The sequence below is a fragment of the Lissotriton helveticus genome, chromosome 9 (genome assembly GCF_964261635.1).
Source record: "Lissotriton helveticus chromosome 9, aLisHel1.1, whole genome shotgun sequence".
Classification (NCBI taxonomy): domain Eukaryota; kingdom Metazoa; phylum Chordata; class Amphibia; order Caudata; family Salamandridae; genus Lissotriton; species Lissotriton helveticus.
Window position 1 is genome coordinate 176,702,116 of NC_136070.1, and position 20,259 is coordinate 176,722,374.

At 43.4% G+C, this 20,259-nt stretch overlaps 1 protein-coding gene across 1 annotated transcript in view; it reads right to left on the reverse strand.

Moving 5' to 3' along the window:
- NEMF (nuclear export mediator factor) overlaps nt 1–20,259 on the reverse strand; it is a 546,593-nt gene that overhangs the window by 114,233 nt on the left and 412,101 nt on the right. The window contains exons 22-23 of the mRNA XM_078659711.1: nt 16,085–16,205; nt 4,865–5,141 (exon numbers count right to left, since the gene is read on the reverse strand). Of these exons, the coding sequence (XP_078515837.1) occupies nt 4,865–5,141; nt 16,085–16,205 (398 nt within the window). The remainder of the gene's footprint in view (nt 1–4,864; nt 5,142–16,084; nt 16,206–20,259) is intronic.

Genomic DNA, 20,259 nt, shown 5'->3' on the forward strand with positions numbered 1-20,259 from the left:
CTCGAGACACCACAGACACACGAGGTGTGGGTCCATAACCGAAATGGTGCAATGACAGGCCCCATACGTTTTAAAACCGGTCATCCTCCAAGACATACGTCGACACATCAAGAGGATTTCCTCAAAAAACAAAACGTCTAAACAATTCTATCAAAACAGACTGAGTGCTCTTTCTCCGGATCAGTGCTAACTGCTACGGAAAGAAAAGTGACATCAGCGTGCCAAAGAGGCACCTATATAGGTGACATGGACGTCACTTTCAGCGCAGATGACAACGCCACACAGAGCCGATCAGCGCTACCTACGAATGCGCAGGTGTACTGCTTGAACAAAATTCTTCCGGATCAAGTCTAATGCCTGGGAAATTCAAAGATAAGGTATCTGCTGCTAAATATCTCTACCAGAGAGTGGCTACTCATTTGTTCAGTCTGCTTGCGACTTATCCTTATGCTATGTCTTTATAAACCTCCTCTCTCGGTAACTTGTAGAACCATTCTAAAGGCCAAGTTAGTCACATGAGGTACATTCAGTACTGTAGGAAGGTAGGATCCTTCTAGCACGGTTACCCCACTCTTTGCTCGATGGCAGTGAGTTTTTGACTAAGTGCTGGGATCCTGCTAATAACGATCCCAGCAACTGTGCTTTCTCCCCAAAATTGACATGGTAAGTACTTTGGTATCTCCACAATTGGCTACTGGTGTACCCTTAGAAGTCCCTAGTATATGGTATTAACATACCCAGGGCATAGGTACACGGGGGGTCTCCCATGGGCTGCAGCATGGATTGTAACACCCATGGGAGTTGGTACTTACACCTCTCACAGCAGATGTTTCCTTATATCGGAGGCCGATGCACTTGAAACCTATAAGTCACTCCTATGCCAGGCTCTTCGGTCCTGAGGGTAGAGAGTTTGGCTAGAAGTGTGAGGGTGCCCCTGCATGAGCAGGACACCCCTACAAACCCCCAAGTCGATTTGCCAGGCTTTGTAATTGCGGTCAGCCATTTTTAAACATAAAGTGGGCATCAGTCATTACGAGATGGCTAACTATATGGTGGCTGCAACGAACCCGCTCATGTTTTGTATCAAACAGGTTGGAATCATACCACAACACCGATCCCAGTGCTGGAAGTATGATCCCATGTACTGGGGGACTCCCTAGGGGACTTCCCTGTACTCACGATAACAGCCTTTCAGGGTCTGTAAGCAAGCTAGAGCTGCTATCGACCGGGAGACACAATTCTGCCCTCCTGCTGCTTAGCCAAGCTCGAGCGGGGGCAAGTAGAACAATAGGTTTCCTGTCACAGAGCAGTGTGACCACTTCCCAGACAGGACTTAAGTGTATTGGGCTGGGGTGGGGAGCTTGCCAGTGCCACCAGACTACTGTCGCTCTTCGCTTGTCTGGACACTAGGACTTTGTTGGAATTCAACTGGAACCGAGACTGCACCAAGGAAGACTCCTTCTCTCTGTTCTTCAAGTCTTCATCGTCTGTGTCTGTGCTTCATCCTGGTTCTTCAACAGACCTGTGGGCATCAAGGATACCTGTAGAAATCCCCCTTAGAGTGAAGGAGTCACTCCTCTGCATTTCCAGGCACGGCAACAAAGCTGACCGGTCTGCTGCTCCTGTCATCCTACGGACTTCCAGAGGCACAACAACACAGGTGGTGGTTCTGCAGCTCTCTAGAGGCCTAACCTGTCTTCCCACCTATTTTGAGGACAGTATCCCTGGTCGGGGATGCTGGGACCAAACCCTTGTGCACCGCATCGACTTGCCGTTGCCAAGGTTTGTTTGCACTGCACTCCAGACATCTTGGAAAACAAGAAGCTCCAGCATCTCTTCCCTCCAAGATCAGCATCCTCACCACATCCTCTGTACAGTGGGCCTTCATTTTTGGTGAGCTGCTTGCGGTCCTCCTGCTACTCTTGTGCCTTTGGGCTGCGGGTCCTCCTGAGGGTCTTCTCTTGCTTTAGTGGGCTCCTCTGATTGCTCGGGGCCTTCTCTGACTCTCGTGCATTTGGGGAGTCACTTGGACCTTGCTGGTCCCAACGTTTGCTCCTTTTTGTCCTCCACAGCAATTGTGGCTGGCAAAGCTTGTTGGTGCTCCCGCCGGACACCAACCACCTAGACATCGACGTGGGACAGCTTTAGAACTGCTACTGGTCTTGTTCAGCATCGTCTGGCTCTCACAGCTGAAGTGACAAAGTCACCGTCATTTCTAAAGAACCCCCCGACATCGGTGGGCATTGTGTTTCCGTGCCTCCTGTTCACCTCCGAGTGGCATAGACCCTGTCCCCTCTGTTTGCAGATTCTTCACTTCCAGAACCCACCCTTGCATTCCACGGGACTCCTTCACAATCTTCTCCAGAGGCATCATCTTAGAAGTCTCCCATTACTGTCACTTCACCCCTATGCACCTGGTTTCCCTGGTGAAGTTCACCTGGTTCCAGGGGCCTCCACGGGTAGGTTGGTTGTCCAACCCGGGGTCCTCGGGAAAGTTCCTTCTTCTTTAAAACTGCAACTGCCACTTCTCGATTGACTTCCATTAGGCACTCGGCTGTATTTTCACTCTGCACAAGCCTCGGTGGGGGTTCCTGGGTACTTACATTGGGTGGTTCCTTCTGTACCCGGCTCCTCTGGGGCTTCTGGTCCAAGTCCTTCTCCCCTTTTCAGTTTGCATTCCACTTCTTTAATATACTTGGTCTCCCCCTAGAGACCAGTGTTTATTTGTGCTACTTACCAGATTATTGCAAAATATTCTTGTGTATTGTGTTGATATCTCCGGGTAGGAGATATACCAATGTGTTAGTGATATTGTGTGTAATAAATAAGACCTATCTTTTATAAATTCTGTGTGGTTTCATTTGAACTAATTTACACAACAGATTAAAGTTGGCAAAATAAGCTGCTTTATACTCCTTCAAGATAAGCCTCAAGGCTGCTCTCCACAGCTACCACTTTAAGACCTTCCAAAGGTTATCAAAGACCACTAAAATCACTATAAGGGTTGTCTGGATTAGTGTAAGGTGCATCACTTGAATAAGTGTGCACCATATACTAAACCAGCCTCCTACAAGTACCCTTCTCTATTCATGCACAATCAGGTTTCCATTGTTAAGTGTCATTTGGTGGAGAGTGTCTTTTAAGAAGGCTTTGTGCCGGCTTAATGCAAGATTTCGACATTGTAGCATGGAGCATACCATGGCAAAGTCAGCTTGCTACTTCCTCCCCCTGCTGGCCACATCCTATCACAAATCATATAATTTCTGAAGGTGTGTGTATGTTTATTCTTTTGGATGAATAAAGGCTGCTCTAACTTGACTTGCTAGCAATACATATCCTCATTGAGATTAATTGTAGCTGAAAGGCTGAACTACCAGTGCAACAGATATATAAAGAAACAAGATTGTATTTTCAAATGTCACCAGTAAGTAAACTTTCGATGAACTAATTTTTCATGTTACAAGACTACGTAAATAATAAAGGCTTTTATAAGCATCTGCCTTGTAGGAAAACTTCAACAAGCCTACTTCAACACTAAAATATGTGTATTATTCTACATAAGAGATAATGTAGCACAGGGAGAGAGAACTTCGCCTCTCCAAGCAGTTGAGCATCTAAATGCAAACTCTTCCACAAATTTCTTCAATGTGTATACATTTTCTTCACATAGCTGAAAAAAAACAAAATTAGTGGTGTTAGCAGGTGTATCGCTTTCGCACAAGAAGAGTGCAAAAAGATAGCAGCTTCAAAACACTGAGCTAGCTCGACTGAGAATTCATACTTTGCTGTGCCAAGCATTAAAGTGAGGCAGAGTACGTCTGAAAAAACTAGGCACAAGATGCTTGGTTTACAACTGGCTAAGCAACATGGGGCCAGATGTAGGAAAATCGTATTTACCGATTCATAAATACCGAATTTTACCGATTCGGTATTTATGAATCGGTAAATATGAAGGAGGGAGATTTAGGAAGATTCGGTAATTGAATTACCGAATCTGTAAAAATCGGTATTTACCGAAACGGTAAATAGCGATTCGGTATTGCCCATTGATTCCTATGGGCCTTGAAGCCCATAGGAATCAATGGGCAATACCGAATCGGTATTTACCGATTCGGTAAATACCGATTTCAGCAAGGGTGCAGGGGGTGTCACTTTGAACCCTCTAGCACCCCAAATACAGGCATGTGTGCCATGTGGCACACAGACATGCCCTAAGGGCATGTCTGTCTGTCACATGGCATAGGTGTGCATGCACACATGTGCACGCACACCTGGATTCGGTATTTTACCACCCAATTGGATTGGGTGGTAAAATACCGAATCTGTAAGGCCTTTGGGACTCAGAAGAGTCTCACCTACATCAGGAAGTTACAGAATCAGTAAATTTACCGATTCGGTAATTTTACCGATTCGGTAAAATAGGGCCCCTACAACACAAATACCCATTTACCGGTCGGTAACGGCCGAAATCGGCCGTTACCGGTCGGTAAATGGCCACCTACATCGGGCCCATAGTGTTCAGTATGAATTCACACAGCAACTGAACTCACTAGTGATATGTATTGGTTTGGAGTCACTGTATTTAATTTGTCTTAATTGATATCCTGAAAATCTGCCCTAGAAATGGTCCTATGTTTGGCATTCCTGCTCCAAGACACATCTATTTTAGTGGCAAATGCCATTCTTTGGATAAATAGAAAGCTTCGAATTAAAAGCATATCACTTCTGTAAATGGCTAACTCCAAAGTGGAAAAATATTCCTGTGCATAAAAAACAATACAAATATGTAAGAATGACTTAAAAACACCTGCTAGTTCACTCTAAATTGTTGTTTCTGTATATTGTTCATCTACAAATTAAATACCTTTGTGTCGTAAGATGTGACAGATCGATGGCCGTGTCTGGATAACTTAGCTCCTCGGTCTTTACGTTGCCTTCCTTATTTGTCTCCTCCGAGTTCGGACTGCTGTGCTCTTCCTCTTCTCCCTCTGATGAAGATTCATGTCGCAAATTCTGCTCACTTAATCCATCCTCCTTCGCACCATCCATTTCTTGACTGTGATTGTTCTCTACAGTAGGCCCTTCTGGATCATTGTGATCTTCTTCGCTGCTGCTGCTGCTATCATCATCATCTTCAGGTCCTGTTGAAGATGGGAACTAAGCCATTACTTAAATGTAAAAACTGGAATAGATATTGAGATATTCTAACCATTTTGAAAGACCAAAACCAAATGGTGACACTATAATACCATACTCCTGAAAAAAAGGTCTGTTACTCCTATCTCAGTAGATGTCCATGACAACCTACGCCTTACATTCATTTAACACCTCCAATGATAAGTGGAGTTTCACTGAATCTACGTTTTGGTGATGAAAGGTGTTGTCTGGCTGGACTGAGTGGCTTTAGGATTTAGAGCTTAGATCAAGGAGGCAGTAACCCCTTCCCACCTAATCCCTGCCTCTGCATTGCAACCACATCATTTATATTTAGGAGCTGGGAGCAGATGATCATGGAACTACCAACTATGAACTTAGCCCACCATGCTTAAGCATAAGTCGCTTGATTTAGACCATAGCAGAGATGTTTGCCAGAAAAGCTAGCTTTTACATACCAGAGACTAAGTTAGAGGAAGCTCACATCTTCCCCCTTTGTAAGCCATCCTGTGCAGCGGTCAAATACCCAATGCCATGCGGAGTGTCCAAAATTGGACATGAGGAAATCCGAGTATTTTCTCGATCAGTAATTAGTTGCATACTTGAATTCCCCAATGCTTTTCTGAGGGCAAAGGGCATGTAATACTCTGGAGCCAACTCCTAGTATCACCCATCGGTCCACCACATATGCCCCACAGGTATATGCAAAGGAGCCGTATGCCACAGACAGCACCTTGGAGGGTCTAAGCATCAGCACAGAGGTAACGCTACTGTGATGCTGTTATTGACCACTTGGTATTACTGACAGCTGAATGATCTGGCTAACATAAGACTGTTGATGGTCTGATTTGGAAATTAGGTCATGACCAACTAATGGTCCATAAACTGATTCATGTACAACCCTGGACAGCTTAATGGAACACAGCAAGTTTAAGATTGCATGGCTTTCAAATACGTTGAACAATGCAGTCCAATATGTACAGAAGAAGTAAATAAGTGAAAATAAAATCCATACAAATATTTAGTATGTCACATCAAGAATATGTGACTGCATAACTTGAAATTAGAAAAGTTAAAAACATAATCAACGAGTAAGGGAAATATAATGTTGTGGCCACAATAAGGTTGATAACCAAAAATTAGCATCCTTGTTAATGTTAAGAAATGCGCACTGATAATGTTGATCCAAACTTTTTCACTGATAATGTTGATATCGTTTACTAGGCAGAATACTCTCTTGTGGACTTCCTGGATCGATATTTATAGATGGATATTCTTAAAATCGACAGTAAAAATGCAGACCCCCTCTGGAGAGGCCAGTACCATCTGTGCCAGTGTCATTATCTTAAAAGTCTTCAATTTTATGAATGAGCTAATTCTATACAGACTTGCAATAATGTTAAAGTACAGGTCTGTTACATGGTAATTTGTAATGATCCTATCCCCTCAACTATGGAATCTTCAAGTTAACTTTTACACAGTTCCAAAGGTAGAATGAAGAAAGAATTGGATCATTATAGCTTTGACTATTACTGATGTTTTCACAAATCCTGAATAATCATACATGCTGTTGTAGGAATAGGGAGTCAAGGGCGTCTACTAAAACATATACATATATTCAAACATATTGAAACTATAGTAAACACATTCAGCTTGTTAGATTGCTAGTAAATTTCTTGAAGGGCATCTGTTGGGACTACTGGAGGTACCCTCTGGAGGGACTAGACTAAAATGGGTGGTAGACCTGGGCATGTTGATTCTTCAGACTGGCATTTAGGGTTTAGACCTTAAAGGCATGGCTAATTATTTTTACAGAGGACAGTGAGGCACCTGGCTGTCTTGAATTATATGAGGACTTCACCCATAGTCACACTTGCAACCTTGCCACATCAAATAAGAGGTTGATCCAGTGACTGCATGGATTAAGTATGTTTTCGGCATTGTTACACTTTCTATTGAACGCTTTTTTTCTGATGGTAACTGTAGCAACCATACCTTTTGTATCTATATTCATGAGTCATTAGCGAGGAGTAGATGCTCCCACATAATGTGCATGCTTTGACACGTTGATAGGTGCGTTCCATACATACCTATTTTCAAACGCTAACTATTTTGCTATTCAGTCAATAACAGTGAAACAAATATATAATTCACTACAAAAATAAAAATATGGGCAGGAATTAGAATCATTGCAAGGGTTGGGCACTTAGGGCCAGATGTAGGTAATTTCGATTTACCGACTCTTAAATACCGACCCATACCGAATCGGTATTTAAGAGTGGGTACATTTTTTTTTTTTTTTAAACCTTTATTGTAGCATTCAATAAAAATACAAGCATGGGCCTACAACCGCAGGGGCCGGCCGCTAAACAAAGATTAAGACCCCCTATATCACAGTATGACACAGCTCATCAGCCGACAGCACTGAGGTCCGGCAGCGATTCAGGATAGAACTTGTATTAGAATGCACAACTGAGTCACAGGATGAGACAGAGGTTCAGTTTTATATTATTTAAGAAAGGATCAGGTGCCATACAGTCAAACAGAAGAATACGGGGGACAGGGCAAGAGACAGGATATGCACGGAAGAACCGCTATAATGGAGCATTGGCGCCAAAGCATATGGATCGATGCAAACGACAATACAATATACATTCAATGTTGAGCGCCAGTTCTCAGGGCCTGCCCACCCGGGAATCATAGGATATCATAAAAGCATAGGCACTAAATACAAGTACACGATAAGAATCCAAATAATTCACAAGCTATACTGATCCTTTAAGAAGAGAAAGGGAAGGAAAGAAAAAGGCCATAGACATTTAAAAAAAGGCAAAATAATAAATAAAAAAAACGTTCCAACCCCCCACCCTGCACCCCTGCAAATGGCTACAGCCTAAACCCACTGGCAACGTGCCTGTTGCCCCTAATAACTAAAAACCCTAAAAGTAGGAAAAAGAATGGAGGAGGGCTTATCCATTTGGGCTCCCAGCCCCTTTAGTCCCCCCGCCGGAAACAGACACCCCTATCACTAAAAGACCAACGTATGACAACACTTATACAAGAAATTAGGGGGCACCGTAATACACCGCCCAGCCGTTTAGATCAAACAGTTGCAGGTCGAACACCAGTAAAAGCCACTTTAACCCGTCCCGACCTAGTTGATCTTAACCTTGGCCCTTCCGAATCAGCACACGAACCCCCCCAGCAAGACCCAAAGGCACACAAAGGAGTAATAGAGGAGAAGGAAGTCATCAAGAATCAAGATATGGCAACTCGTATGCAGTGAGTCCACAAGAACTTCAGACGCAGAAGAGCTCTCCCTCTTAGATGGACAGTCCCAATGTATCTTGCCCAGGAGTCGGAAAGTCATCAAAAAAGGAGAAGACGACCACAAAAGGAACGGAAAGTCAAGAACAAAAGTCTCCGGGAGGGGAACGCCTTTCGATACCTCCAAAGTCGATAGTGGCGGAAGGTTTGGCAATACACTGACGACCTCGGGGACACCTTCCTCCAGGGCACCATCCGATGGTTGCAATACTTGCTTCCTCACGGGGTTCTCGCACAGAGGCAAAATGGCCGTGGTTTGAATGGCTGCAGATTGCTGTTCCAACAGTAAGGCTGGGTCCGGTTCTGCCAGGAGCATCTCAGATAGGCGCGTGTCTAATTTGCACAATAAGACATCCACATGTGAATGAAACGCCCTAATTTCTGCCAATATTGACCTCAGCGATGGCTCAAGCACCGTTCGATCCATAATCTCACACCCGACACCAATCACAATTACCTCCCCGGGTCACTCTGCCATCATCAGGGGGGACAAACAGGGTCACGAACGTGCAGATGCGGAGGGTGACCAATCTTTATTCGCAGCCACGGTCAACCCGGTTAAGGCCGCAGGCCAGAGACCCCGACCTACCGAACCCCGGCGGGCCCGATACCGGGTCCGCGGGACGGGGACCCCCACCCGCAGCCAACAGCGAGCAGAGTCACTCCTCCATCGATGCTGAGCAATAGAAACGATCGCCGCCAAATTCGGGCTTAAAAAAAGCCTCCACTCAGATTGACCGGACCCAGCCTGGGTCTCCCGGCCAATGTTGTTGCACTGCAGCCCGGCTGTGAAAGTACTCGAGGCCCCGGCTTCACCGCTGAAGTAGGCCACAATCTTCAACTTCGTCAAACGAGCCGATAAAAGTTCCCGGATTTCACCATCGGAGTGCGGAACAGTTCATGTACACAGAGGCTAGGCGTAAAATCAGGATAATGTACAGGATATTGTGGCGGGATACGGAGGTCGGCGGAGCCGGGAGCCTAAGCGACCATCTCGTTTGCTGACGTAGCTCCTCTAGAGTCGGTAAATTTGAAGGCGGCAGATGTAGGTAAAAAATTACAGATTCTGCAAGAGTCGGTATTTACCGATTCTGTAAATACCGAATCTATATTTCATATTGATTCCTATGGGCCTTGAAGCCCATAGGAATCAATAGGAAATACAGATTCGGTATTTACAGAATCGGTAAATACCGAATCCTGCAAGGGTGCAGGGGGTGTCACTTTGACACCCTCTAGCACCCCAACTACATGCTTGTGTGCCATGTGGCACACATACATGCCCTAAGGGCATGTCTGTGTGTCACATTTTACTAGGATTGGGTGGTAAAATACCGACTCTTAAGGGCCTGTGGCACTCTCAGGAGTGTCATCTACATATGGATTTACAGAATCGGTATGTTTACAGATTCTGTAAAATACCGAAGTGGTAAATTTACCGATTCGGTAAATATACCGATTCTGTAAATTCCGACCCACCTACATCTCAAAAGCCAAATACCGGTCGGTAACGGCCGAAATCGGCCGTTACCGACCGGTATTTGGCTACCTACATCTGGCCCTAAGGATTTTAATTCTGCGATCTCATAAAGTGTAGCTTTCACAACTAATTACAAGGTCACCTGTCTTCATTAACTTAACCTGTGTGCTTAAGAAAACGTTATCAATGTCATCAGGGTTATATTCTGCATTTCCCCAGAATCAATCCAATGGTTAGTATGAAAGCCTACAGTATGACACCATAGTCCAGCAGTTATTTTCCATACATACATACATGCAATTTATAATCTAACCTGCAAAGATCACCACACAATCACTTGTGGAAGCTGGACAGAATGTCACTTGCTTGCAGATCTAAAGATGAGTCAGGGTATTGGCATGGGATTTGACCCATCACCTACTAAATGCACTGCTCAATAGATGGTATTGTAGATTTTCTTACCAAGGTGCTAGAGAGGGGATTCTTCCGATGGCGGGTGGGAAAGAGTTCCAGATTCAAGGAGCTGCCCCGGTGAATGCCCTATTATAGGTTTTTTTTTTCTGGAAGAAGGCGGGTTGGAGTAAGAGGTTTCTGGCGGACCGGGAGTTCCTGCTTCCTCCAGAAACCACTAGTTTTGTGCCAGATAAGCAGGAGAGTTTGAGTAAAGACCCTTGTGTGTGATGAATGCCAGTTTCAGCTGAATTCTGGCCTCTAGGGGGAGCCAGTTCAGTGCTTTCATATGTGGAGAGATGTGGTCGAATTTTCTGGTGCCGGTGAGTAGTCTGGCGGCCGCGTGAGGCAAGCTTTTAAGGGTGCAAGGGAGATCTTGGGTAGACCAGTGAGGGTGGAGCAACCATATTCCAGTCTGGAGATGACTAGTGCTTGAACTTCCATTTTTAAGTCAGCAGCCTCAATGAAAGGTTTCAGCTTCCAAAGATAGCTCAAATGAAATCTAGCTGCTTGGCGCCTTGATGCCCTTGGGCTAAGTTGCGCGGTACAAGTATCCCTTCATTCATTCATTCATTCAGGTGTTGGTACACAGGAAGGAGGCGATGGTATCATTCATAAAAATACAATTACATCATTTACTAGGTTAATAAGACATCCTAGGAATATTGAGTTAAATAAATACAAACAGAAAAGAGAAAGTGCTAAACAGATTTAAACTAAACAAGGCCTATACCAGTCAGGAAAAACCTCAAAAGGTTACGCTATGCTCGCCGGAAGGCCTTGATAAACTCTCTGAATGGCTAGTGTAATATACTATTTACATACTAGGCTATATATCTAGTCCAAGACAATTTGCTAATAACCATTTGATCATAATATATAAAACTCTAGCAAAAGTGCCTATTTGTATAAGGAAAGTACCCTATTTGTACTGAGATTCACTGATAAAATAAACGTACCAAAATTAATTAGAATAATATCTAAAGTGCACCGTGCTTTTGGGGTATGTGTAAGAATCACATTGTAACATCTTCCATTGTTCTGATAACTAAATTCATTGCAAATATTTTGAAACAGCGAAAACAATGCAACTTCTATTTTCTGTGTTACATAGTCTGTGTATTTTGATGATCTCTGATTCATAGTGCACGGCACAGAGGGATAATCCATCAAACACGTTATTCCGCATAAGCTGTTTAGAAAAGTAAGAAGTGCTCTTTATTCTATTCTACCTGGTGGCCCATAGGACATAATTTAGTTAAGCTTTTGGCATTGGCCCATGAACAAGTGAAAGTAGCAAGTGGGAGGATCCCTAAATTTAATAAACAACGCCCCAGTAAATGGATAGGGTACATTATCATGCAGAGATCGCGGAGCGGGAAGAAGACAACAAACATGCCATATAATACACTAATGTTACCCTAAGATGCAAATAGATGGTGATATCTTCTTTGCATTCAGACAATGCAAATGAATCTCTTGTAATCAAGTTAACTTTATCATTCAATATCATTCAATATTCAATAAATTAATTTTGCCCAACTTATTCCCCTTACCCCGTTTACCACGTACAATAAACCAAGAGTTATTGTGATAAAGTTGTGTAAAGCATGATGGGTGGGAAAAGAGTCAGCAGTCACTAAGCTTTCAGATAGGGGGTCAAGTGCAACCTTGAGATTACTATCAACTTCCTTGGGGGTTCAGATTTGAAAGAGGTGAATTGCTCTTGTGCGAGTTGGCAGGCGGTGAGTGGAAGACCCTTTGACAAGAAAGTGACTAGTGGACCCCCAAGGTATTCAAAGTTTTAATAGTTGTCAAATAAAACGTCGCCCATTCTCTCCATTGTCAGAGCTTGCCATAGTCTAGCATGCCATGGGTTAACACGGGTGCTGTGGCCTTCCAAGATGCCGCCAAAGCTACCGTGGCTGCTCCCAGGCATAACCACATAATGGAGCGGTCAATTGAGGTTTGATATTTAAGAGTCTTGTCCCTCAGTCCTAGTAGAGTAAAGCCGGACATGGATGGAATTGGTTAACCCAGTATGGTTTTAGTCTGTGCTAACATTTCAGACTAGAAAGGTCGAATGATCAGGCAATCCAACCATATGCGCCGGAAATTACCATGTAACCTACACCCTCTTCAACATAAGTCAGATTTGTTGGGGTAAATTATTTAAAGTTTGGAGGGGAAGAACTACCAATCAAACAGTGATGAGTGAGCCTCCCTCATCCCTGAAGAACAGTTAAATCTGGGGACATCTCTCAATAGTTTCTGCCATTATTTATCTGGTATTGGGTCCCGACACAGCTAATGATTCCGGGTGGTGTTAGCATCCAGGCTGTCTGTCTACTGTGCATCTTCTATAAGTGCAGGCAGTAACAACTGAAAGAGGAACCCGATCATGCAGTGTTCAGTGCGAGTCACAAATCCTTCTGTGCTCTTCTGTTAATGGATCTTGCCATTTAAGGCACCAAGCAAGGTTGTTAAATTGAATGTGAATCAATTTCTTAAAGTCTTCTTTCATCCGATTTGCAGGTAATCCGACAAGTGTCAATGCAGATTCTAACTTTTGTAAAAATTACCGACATGCTGCAGCCAGTCTACTGTTAGCAGCATAGGCTGATGACATAGCTGCAAGAGCCGTAGGAATGGTTTCATGGTGATATCAGCAGGCCAGGCCGTCGTGGGCCCAGAGGCCTTTGAGGTGGACAATGGTGAAGAAGACAACTCTGGATATGCCCATCATTTGTTAGAGCATGGACATGAAAGCCACCGGGACCTGCACCATATGAGGCTCCTTGCAGGGACACTATAGTTGTAATGCTGCTTATAACTTCTTGGGCATACTTCACATGAGGCTAATATTCCTACTCTAGCTAGTATTCCTATTCCTCATAAGCCTTCTGCTCACATTCAGGTATATAGAGTACATCTCACAGTGAAGGGCTATAGGCTGTCAGATGTTTGTTTCTGGTAGTGTACATCAGCTTCCAACTTCCAAGTCTATAAGAGTTCTGGCAGGAGTGTGGAAACCTTCAGCGGTGAATGGATGAAAGTCAGAGCCAAATAAGGAATTCTTGTTGTCTACAGGCTGTTGTCAATGGGGTTGTTGTCCTAGTTTTGCTGTCAGCCATGGTAGCACTGGCATTGCCATAAACAAGCTCATCGCCGATGGGGATGTGATGTTAACCACAAGGGATTGTCGTTTTGATATGGGTCTTGTCATCGACTATTGTTGATGGCGGGTTCTTGGGTGTCAACATCAAGACACTGCCAATGGACCATGCTATTGAGGTACCAATCAACAGAATGGTCATTGATGACGGGACCTCTTTCGTCAGTTGTGGAACCTTGGTTATCAACAACTTGGACACCATGTCTGACAGGACTTTAGAAGCACTGAATTTTCTAAGGTCCATAAGTATAGATCTTCTTTTGTCTGCAGTCTAAGCAGGACATGAAGAGAATGTTTCTCATTCATGTCAGTGATATTTAGCAGTCCCTTGGGCCAGTACTGAGGTACAAATCTCAGAAATCAGTCAAATACAACCCAGTTTGGTAAACAAGGACATTAAGGTTGGCTAAAGTCCACGGAAGGTGAAACTGAGGCTAAGCAGTTAATAGCATAAGGCCAAACACAAGTAGAGTAGAGCTCCTTTCAAGGACTTCCTCACACACAATGTTTGATATTAATATGAGCAATGGTAGCTTTTAGGGGAAAGAGAGAGCTCAGCACTTCTACCTCATTTGCTGAAGTTTGTATTATTCCAAATGAGGTGGGTGTGCCACTAAATAAACACTGCTGTTGTGACCTATAGCCATTTTAACACTGTTTACACTTGCCAGTAATAGCCAGCCTGATGATGGGGGATGATTAAAGTATTTAAATCTAAAAAAAGACTTATTGCTGGAGAACTGAGAGACCACTTTTTGAAGTAATGAAGGCTGCATCATTAGCATAACTTTATACAGACGAAAGACTGAGTAAAGTTTCAAGGAAAGGGGCCTGGAACTCAGAGGGTGAGGATGACCTTCATTGCTTCCTGCCCTTTCGTACGCTCCCGCCACTAGAAGGTCTGGAGTATTGCTGAGCCTGTTGTCACGGCAACGGATGATGGGCCTGTTAAGCAACTGCGCTGCTTGTTAAGCTAGTCTCAGTGAGCATGTAATGAACTTGCTTTGCTTGAATCTTTCTAGAGAGTGGTCAACCTTTTCTGTGAAGAGCACCTCGCAATCAAAAGGCATGTCAGTAAGTCTTGTATGGTTACAGAAGGAGAAACCAATCAATTTTATTTATGCGTGCCGGTGGATGACTAAACTCATTCCCATCAATCTGGTGATGGCATACACCTTTTCCAGATTTATTCTTGAGCTCCATTTGGATGTTTCCATCAGATCTCTTACTACCTATATAAATGCTGCTTGAGTCTGGTCTTGCAGGAGCAATGAGGCCAAATCCACACAACCAGCATCTAGTCAGGTGCCCGTGGATTTTTGCAGGACTATGCTACATGACATAAGAGAGATGTAATATTTCTCTCACTAGAAAACCGCTCCTTGCTGGTTCTTTCAGGTGACAAGTCATGGTCTTAGCCAGATACCAATAATGATGCCTTTATCATCTTATAATCACAGCTTGCAGCTCAACTGGAAAATGTATAAAGTTGAGCACAGAAAAATGCAAAAGTCAGCCTCGTTTTAAAAAAAAAGTTAAACTCAAGAGATACATGTTCAGAAACACACATTTATTCTTCTTTCTACATGGTTCAAGGACTGCTACAGACTACACATCATGGTCACCCTTGTCCCAAAGCTATTTCACTAAGTGATACTTCCTTTGACCACATTGGGAAAAGAAAAAACGTTCTAGTTAATCCCAAAAGACTGAACTTTATTTAGATGAGCAGAAGTCTAACTGAAATAAGGAGCAGATGGTTCAGAAGTGTTTTGGGGTCAATAAGCCTGTGATATTAAAACAAACACCTACTGAGTATATATGAGTTTTGAACCTTATATTGAGATACATATTACTTAAATACTTACCTAAATATACCAACAATCACTGTGTCGTTGTCCGAGTTTTACGTATCTTTTATGCTAATTTGACACACAGAGACCAGGTACTTGGTAGCAGCACCTGTTCTAGAGTTTGACACTTCAACTTACCATTACTCTTTGGTAGCAGCTAAATGGTCGAGGGGATGTGATCAATTCTTTACTAAGAGCACATAATCATCTCTTTTCTGCAGACCAATATTCCTCACTAATCCACTACCTACAAACTAAGTACCTCCAATTGAGTAAATGTTGTGGGCTTAGACTGTACCAACAGAACTTGTTTGTGTCTTTATGAAATAGTTAGAAAAGATGGCTGAATATACCACTACTTTAAAGTGTTAGAGCTCTACAAAAAAGAGGAGAGCATTGTACATTTATAATGTCCTTGTGGAACATAGCTTATGGTCCTGAGGTGAAAATTTGTTTTGGAAGATGTTATTAGTAGGCACTCGTATGAATATGTTATGCAGTGAAAACAGTGTCTTATCAAGGTAATTTATTGGTTGTTTGTTCAAGTTTGGAAAAATGATGGTAGACAGTCTTACCAGGAGTATTCCATATACCTAATAAAGCTGAACAGTCTGTCATCTAGTAAAATACATGCAACACACATACCCAGTGATTCCATCTCCTCTGAAACCAGGTCTGTAGCGCTGCTGGTGATGCTCTCCATATCTTCATCCTGCATTTTTACTTTTCGCTCTCCTTTATGTCTCCACACACAAGGCTCATCAACCTGGAGACAAATTATAAAGTGTGCATAGTCAATAATAGTATGTGTAATGATGAACAACACTTTGAATTCGATGGCATCCACAAAATATAATAAGTTTATGAAATGAAGATCATCTATGGTGTCTAACAAAGGCAGGTACTCCATTATAATATAATTTTATAACAAAATGTACATTCTGATCAAACAAAGGACCCTATTTGCTAACATTTGTATGATTAAAAAGGAACTGTCAACATTTCCCTTTCATACCTCTTAACAAAGGCCCCTCACATATCCAATAGGGCACACCACACATACCTGATGATGAAAAGTTTGATGGTACCTAAATATCCTCCATTTTCTAAAAGAAGCGTAAACGCAGAGGAGAATACATGGATTTATCGCCAGTATTTAAATAGCATGATGGCAGAAAATGTACTGGTGAATTATCCTCCGATTCAGTTCTTCACCCAGAAGTTGTTGGACCTTTCATTACCACTCTACTCTAAATTACACTCAGTTTCTTTACAAGCTCGCAATTTTGTTCTTCAATCGTCTCTGAACGATTCTGTAACCAATTTTGCCAAAACACACCTGGTCATCATGTCAGCTCCTTCAACTTTTACCTATTATGCACAGTAGCCAGAAGATATGATGCCAAAAGTCGGGGACCCTTGCATATGTTCGAGTCCAGCTATGGCACTCCCTCTCATGCTTTGCTTTAAAGTAAAGTACTAAAAGATTACTGTTCCATTAACTACATGGCTACACTAAGCATGGTCAATAAATGGGCCTCACCACATTAAGAGCTGTGTACAAACACTTAATTTGATGAAACCTAAAACATTCTTGGAGTACATTTTAGTAACACATTTTTGATGACTGCCGTCTATAAAATCATGAGGACAAATTCCAGCTCAGCCTGTGGCTGATAAACCACCACATGAGGCCGGAAATCTTTTTTTTCTTTAAACTTTTTCCATTTGAACATTGCTCATCATACAGTGTATACAGGAAATTAATGTAAACTATTATGTGCTATACATATCAATGAAGAGCAACATTGTCAAAGGCAAAAGCATGAATACACATTGTGAATGGTACCTTTATGGTCTGTTGCATTCGTGCGTCTTGCACCAATGTCAACTCAACTGGAGTGTCCTCCGCTCCCTCCCCCGCAACATTCCTCTCGGTCAGTACCCCCAAAAGTCAAACCAGGCACCCCATACTTTTTCCCTTGTCTTGGGGCAACCCCATCTCTGATAGACTACATGTTACGCTTTCTAGCACCAGTCTAGGCCAGACTCCCAATCTTCGGTTCTTGGCGGAACGCAGTGTCCTCTGCCTGTGCGATTTTTCACTTGGCCACTCCTGCTGTAGCTACCAACCAGACTTTTGGATATTCGGGCCAGGGCTCCTCTCCAGACATTGTCAAGTGGAGCCAATTTGCTTCCGTGGGAACCTCTACATACAGGACCTAGGGCATTCTCTGAGTTACTTTTACCTTAGTCTCAAGTGCCGCTCTTTTTTTAAACACCACGCAAAGGCCTTTGACCTTATTCAAGACCACACTCCAGATATTCTGTTCCGTACGGACACCTGGCTGACCGGAACTCCATGGCGGATCCACTTCCACCTGGCTACCACTTGAAGAACTTAAATAGAACCAGCGGTAGAGGGGGTGGCATTGCATTGATTTATAGAGAGAACTACAGTTGTAGCATGACCCTTGGCACCATCCCAGACTGTGAAAGCGCCCTTTTCAAAACTGTCTTGAATAGCAATTTCAAGCTATCACCGGTCCTAATTTACTTCCCTCCTAGCACTTCCAAAGCCTTTAGGGAGGTAATGATCAGTCTGACTGCCTCACTTACCATTAAGTCAACTAATTTTCACATCTTGGGCAATTTTAACCTTCATCTGGAAGCTAACCATGTTGATGACATTGCCAACTTTCTAGACGACCTCGGTGCATGTCAGCTGACACAACTAGTTGTTGGTCCTATTCATTCAGCTGGCTACCTCCTTGTCCCTGTCTTTTCAAATCTCCGTCTTATGAAAGTATTAAGACTGTTCCCTTTGTCACAGACAGATCACTTTTTGATCCCTATGTCCATCTGTCTGTTAGGACAAAAACATACCCCTGGTCGAGATCATATTCTCAAATGCCCATGGCATAAATTCGATCTTCAAAAATGTTAAGATTTCCTTCAGCAACATCGTCATCAGCTGGCCGCTAAGGCAGAAGATGCGAACAATACCCTAAATTGCAGGATCATTTCTGCCCTGGATACTTTTCTCCCTGGCAGGCCGGTTCGCAGTAGCAAAGAGCATGCCTCTCCCTGTTTTACACATTGATCTTGGCTAGAGAGCATTGTAAGGCTCTTGTCAAAGCTATTTTAACAATGTTTTTAGAAGATAATCATATTCTGGACATCTCTCAGGACCATTTCATGCCATTACACAGTATGGAGTCGGCTCTTCTTGTGGTTACTGAGCAACTCCATGGAATTTTATATGAAGGCAGGTCTTCAGCCTTGATCTTACTTGATTTAAGTGCCACTTTTGACACTGTGTGCCACAAAATGTTGCTCCGGCACCTCCAGGAGAATGGAAAAGGCGGCCCTGCCATGCCTGGTTCTCCTCCTATCTCACTGACCGGCCATTTCAGGTTATTCCCTCTCTGAGCCACACTCGGTTTAATATTTACATTCAACATGTGGCTCAGATTGTAACATCCCTGGGGCTCACACTAGTGTCTTATGCAGATGACACCCAGCGTGTGCTCTCCTCTATTAACCTCTAGTCAGATATGGCTTTCCAAAGGGGCATGCTAGTTGTTGCAGAGTGGATGGAGGCCAATTGCTTGCAACTTAATTCAAGCAAAACTGAGAAGTAGCTCCTAGGGAAAGACACCCACTCCTGGGGCGACCACTGGTGACCTCCCTCACCCAGTATTTCTCCTCGCCCTAAGTCTGTGGTCAAAAACCTAGGTGTCTGGGTGGACAAGACATTAACTTGTGAAGCACAGACGAAATCAGTGGTAGGCACATGCCTTGGACTTATGCGTGGGCTTAAACCCATTCTAGGATTGTTTTACCCTCCCACTCGACAAGTAGTTATTAAGTCAGCTATCCCTTCCGGCTAGACAACTGTAATATCCTCTATCTGGGAACCAAAAAGGTTGGGATCCGCAGACTTCAGCTGGCTCAAAATGCCAGGGCAAGGCTGCTGTTCTTGCTTCCAAAGTGCTGACCTGTCTCTGGTCTTATTTGCAAACTGCATTTGCTCCCCATTAAGAAGCGTGTGCACCTTAAACCCTTGTGCGCCACCTGGAAGATCTTTTTTCCTAGGGGCCTCGCATCCTTTCCAATCTAGTGTTCCTGTACATGCCCTATTGGGTAATGCGTTCAGCCAATTGTAATTTGGCTTCTCTTCCACCTGGTAAGAGAGTCCGAGCTGGTGGCCGCTCTTTCTGTGCTAGGGCCACAGCCCTTTGGAAAACACTCCCTCTGTCCATTAGGAGTGTTTGCGCACGCACCCACCAGCAACAACATCCAAGGCCACCCACAAAAGGAACTCCACACAAGGTATATGTAAAAATAGCCTTTGTATTACACCAAAACACATTAGATGAAAGCACACACTTTACAATGTGCCAACAGGCACGGGCAGAATTTACAGGGGATATGTACAAGACAGGGCCACATGGACCACTGTCAGGAATATGCACTTTTAGACTTAGTACTTGGTAGAATTAGCACTTGTAGGAATAATAATTAGCACATAGCACATATAATAATAATCAATGTAGCACAAAATAGAACATAAAGCACACAACCAGTAACCACTAGTAACCGGTAAGTACCACTAACGCAACCCTAACCACCTTAGGAAAAGGTCACGCAGGGAACCAGGACCTCACTAGCAACACCTGTACTAGGAGAAAAACAACCACCTAAGTATCACCATACAAATAGGGGTGTAGGTATAGGAACATTTTACACATGATGCATTCTAACATTCAGAGGTGTAGGGACGGAAAACACATGATGCATAAACATACATTCAGCGG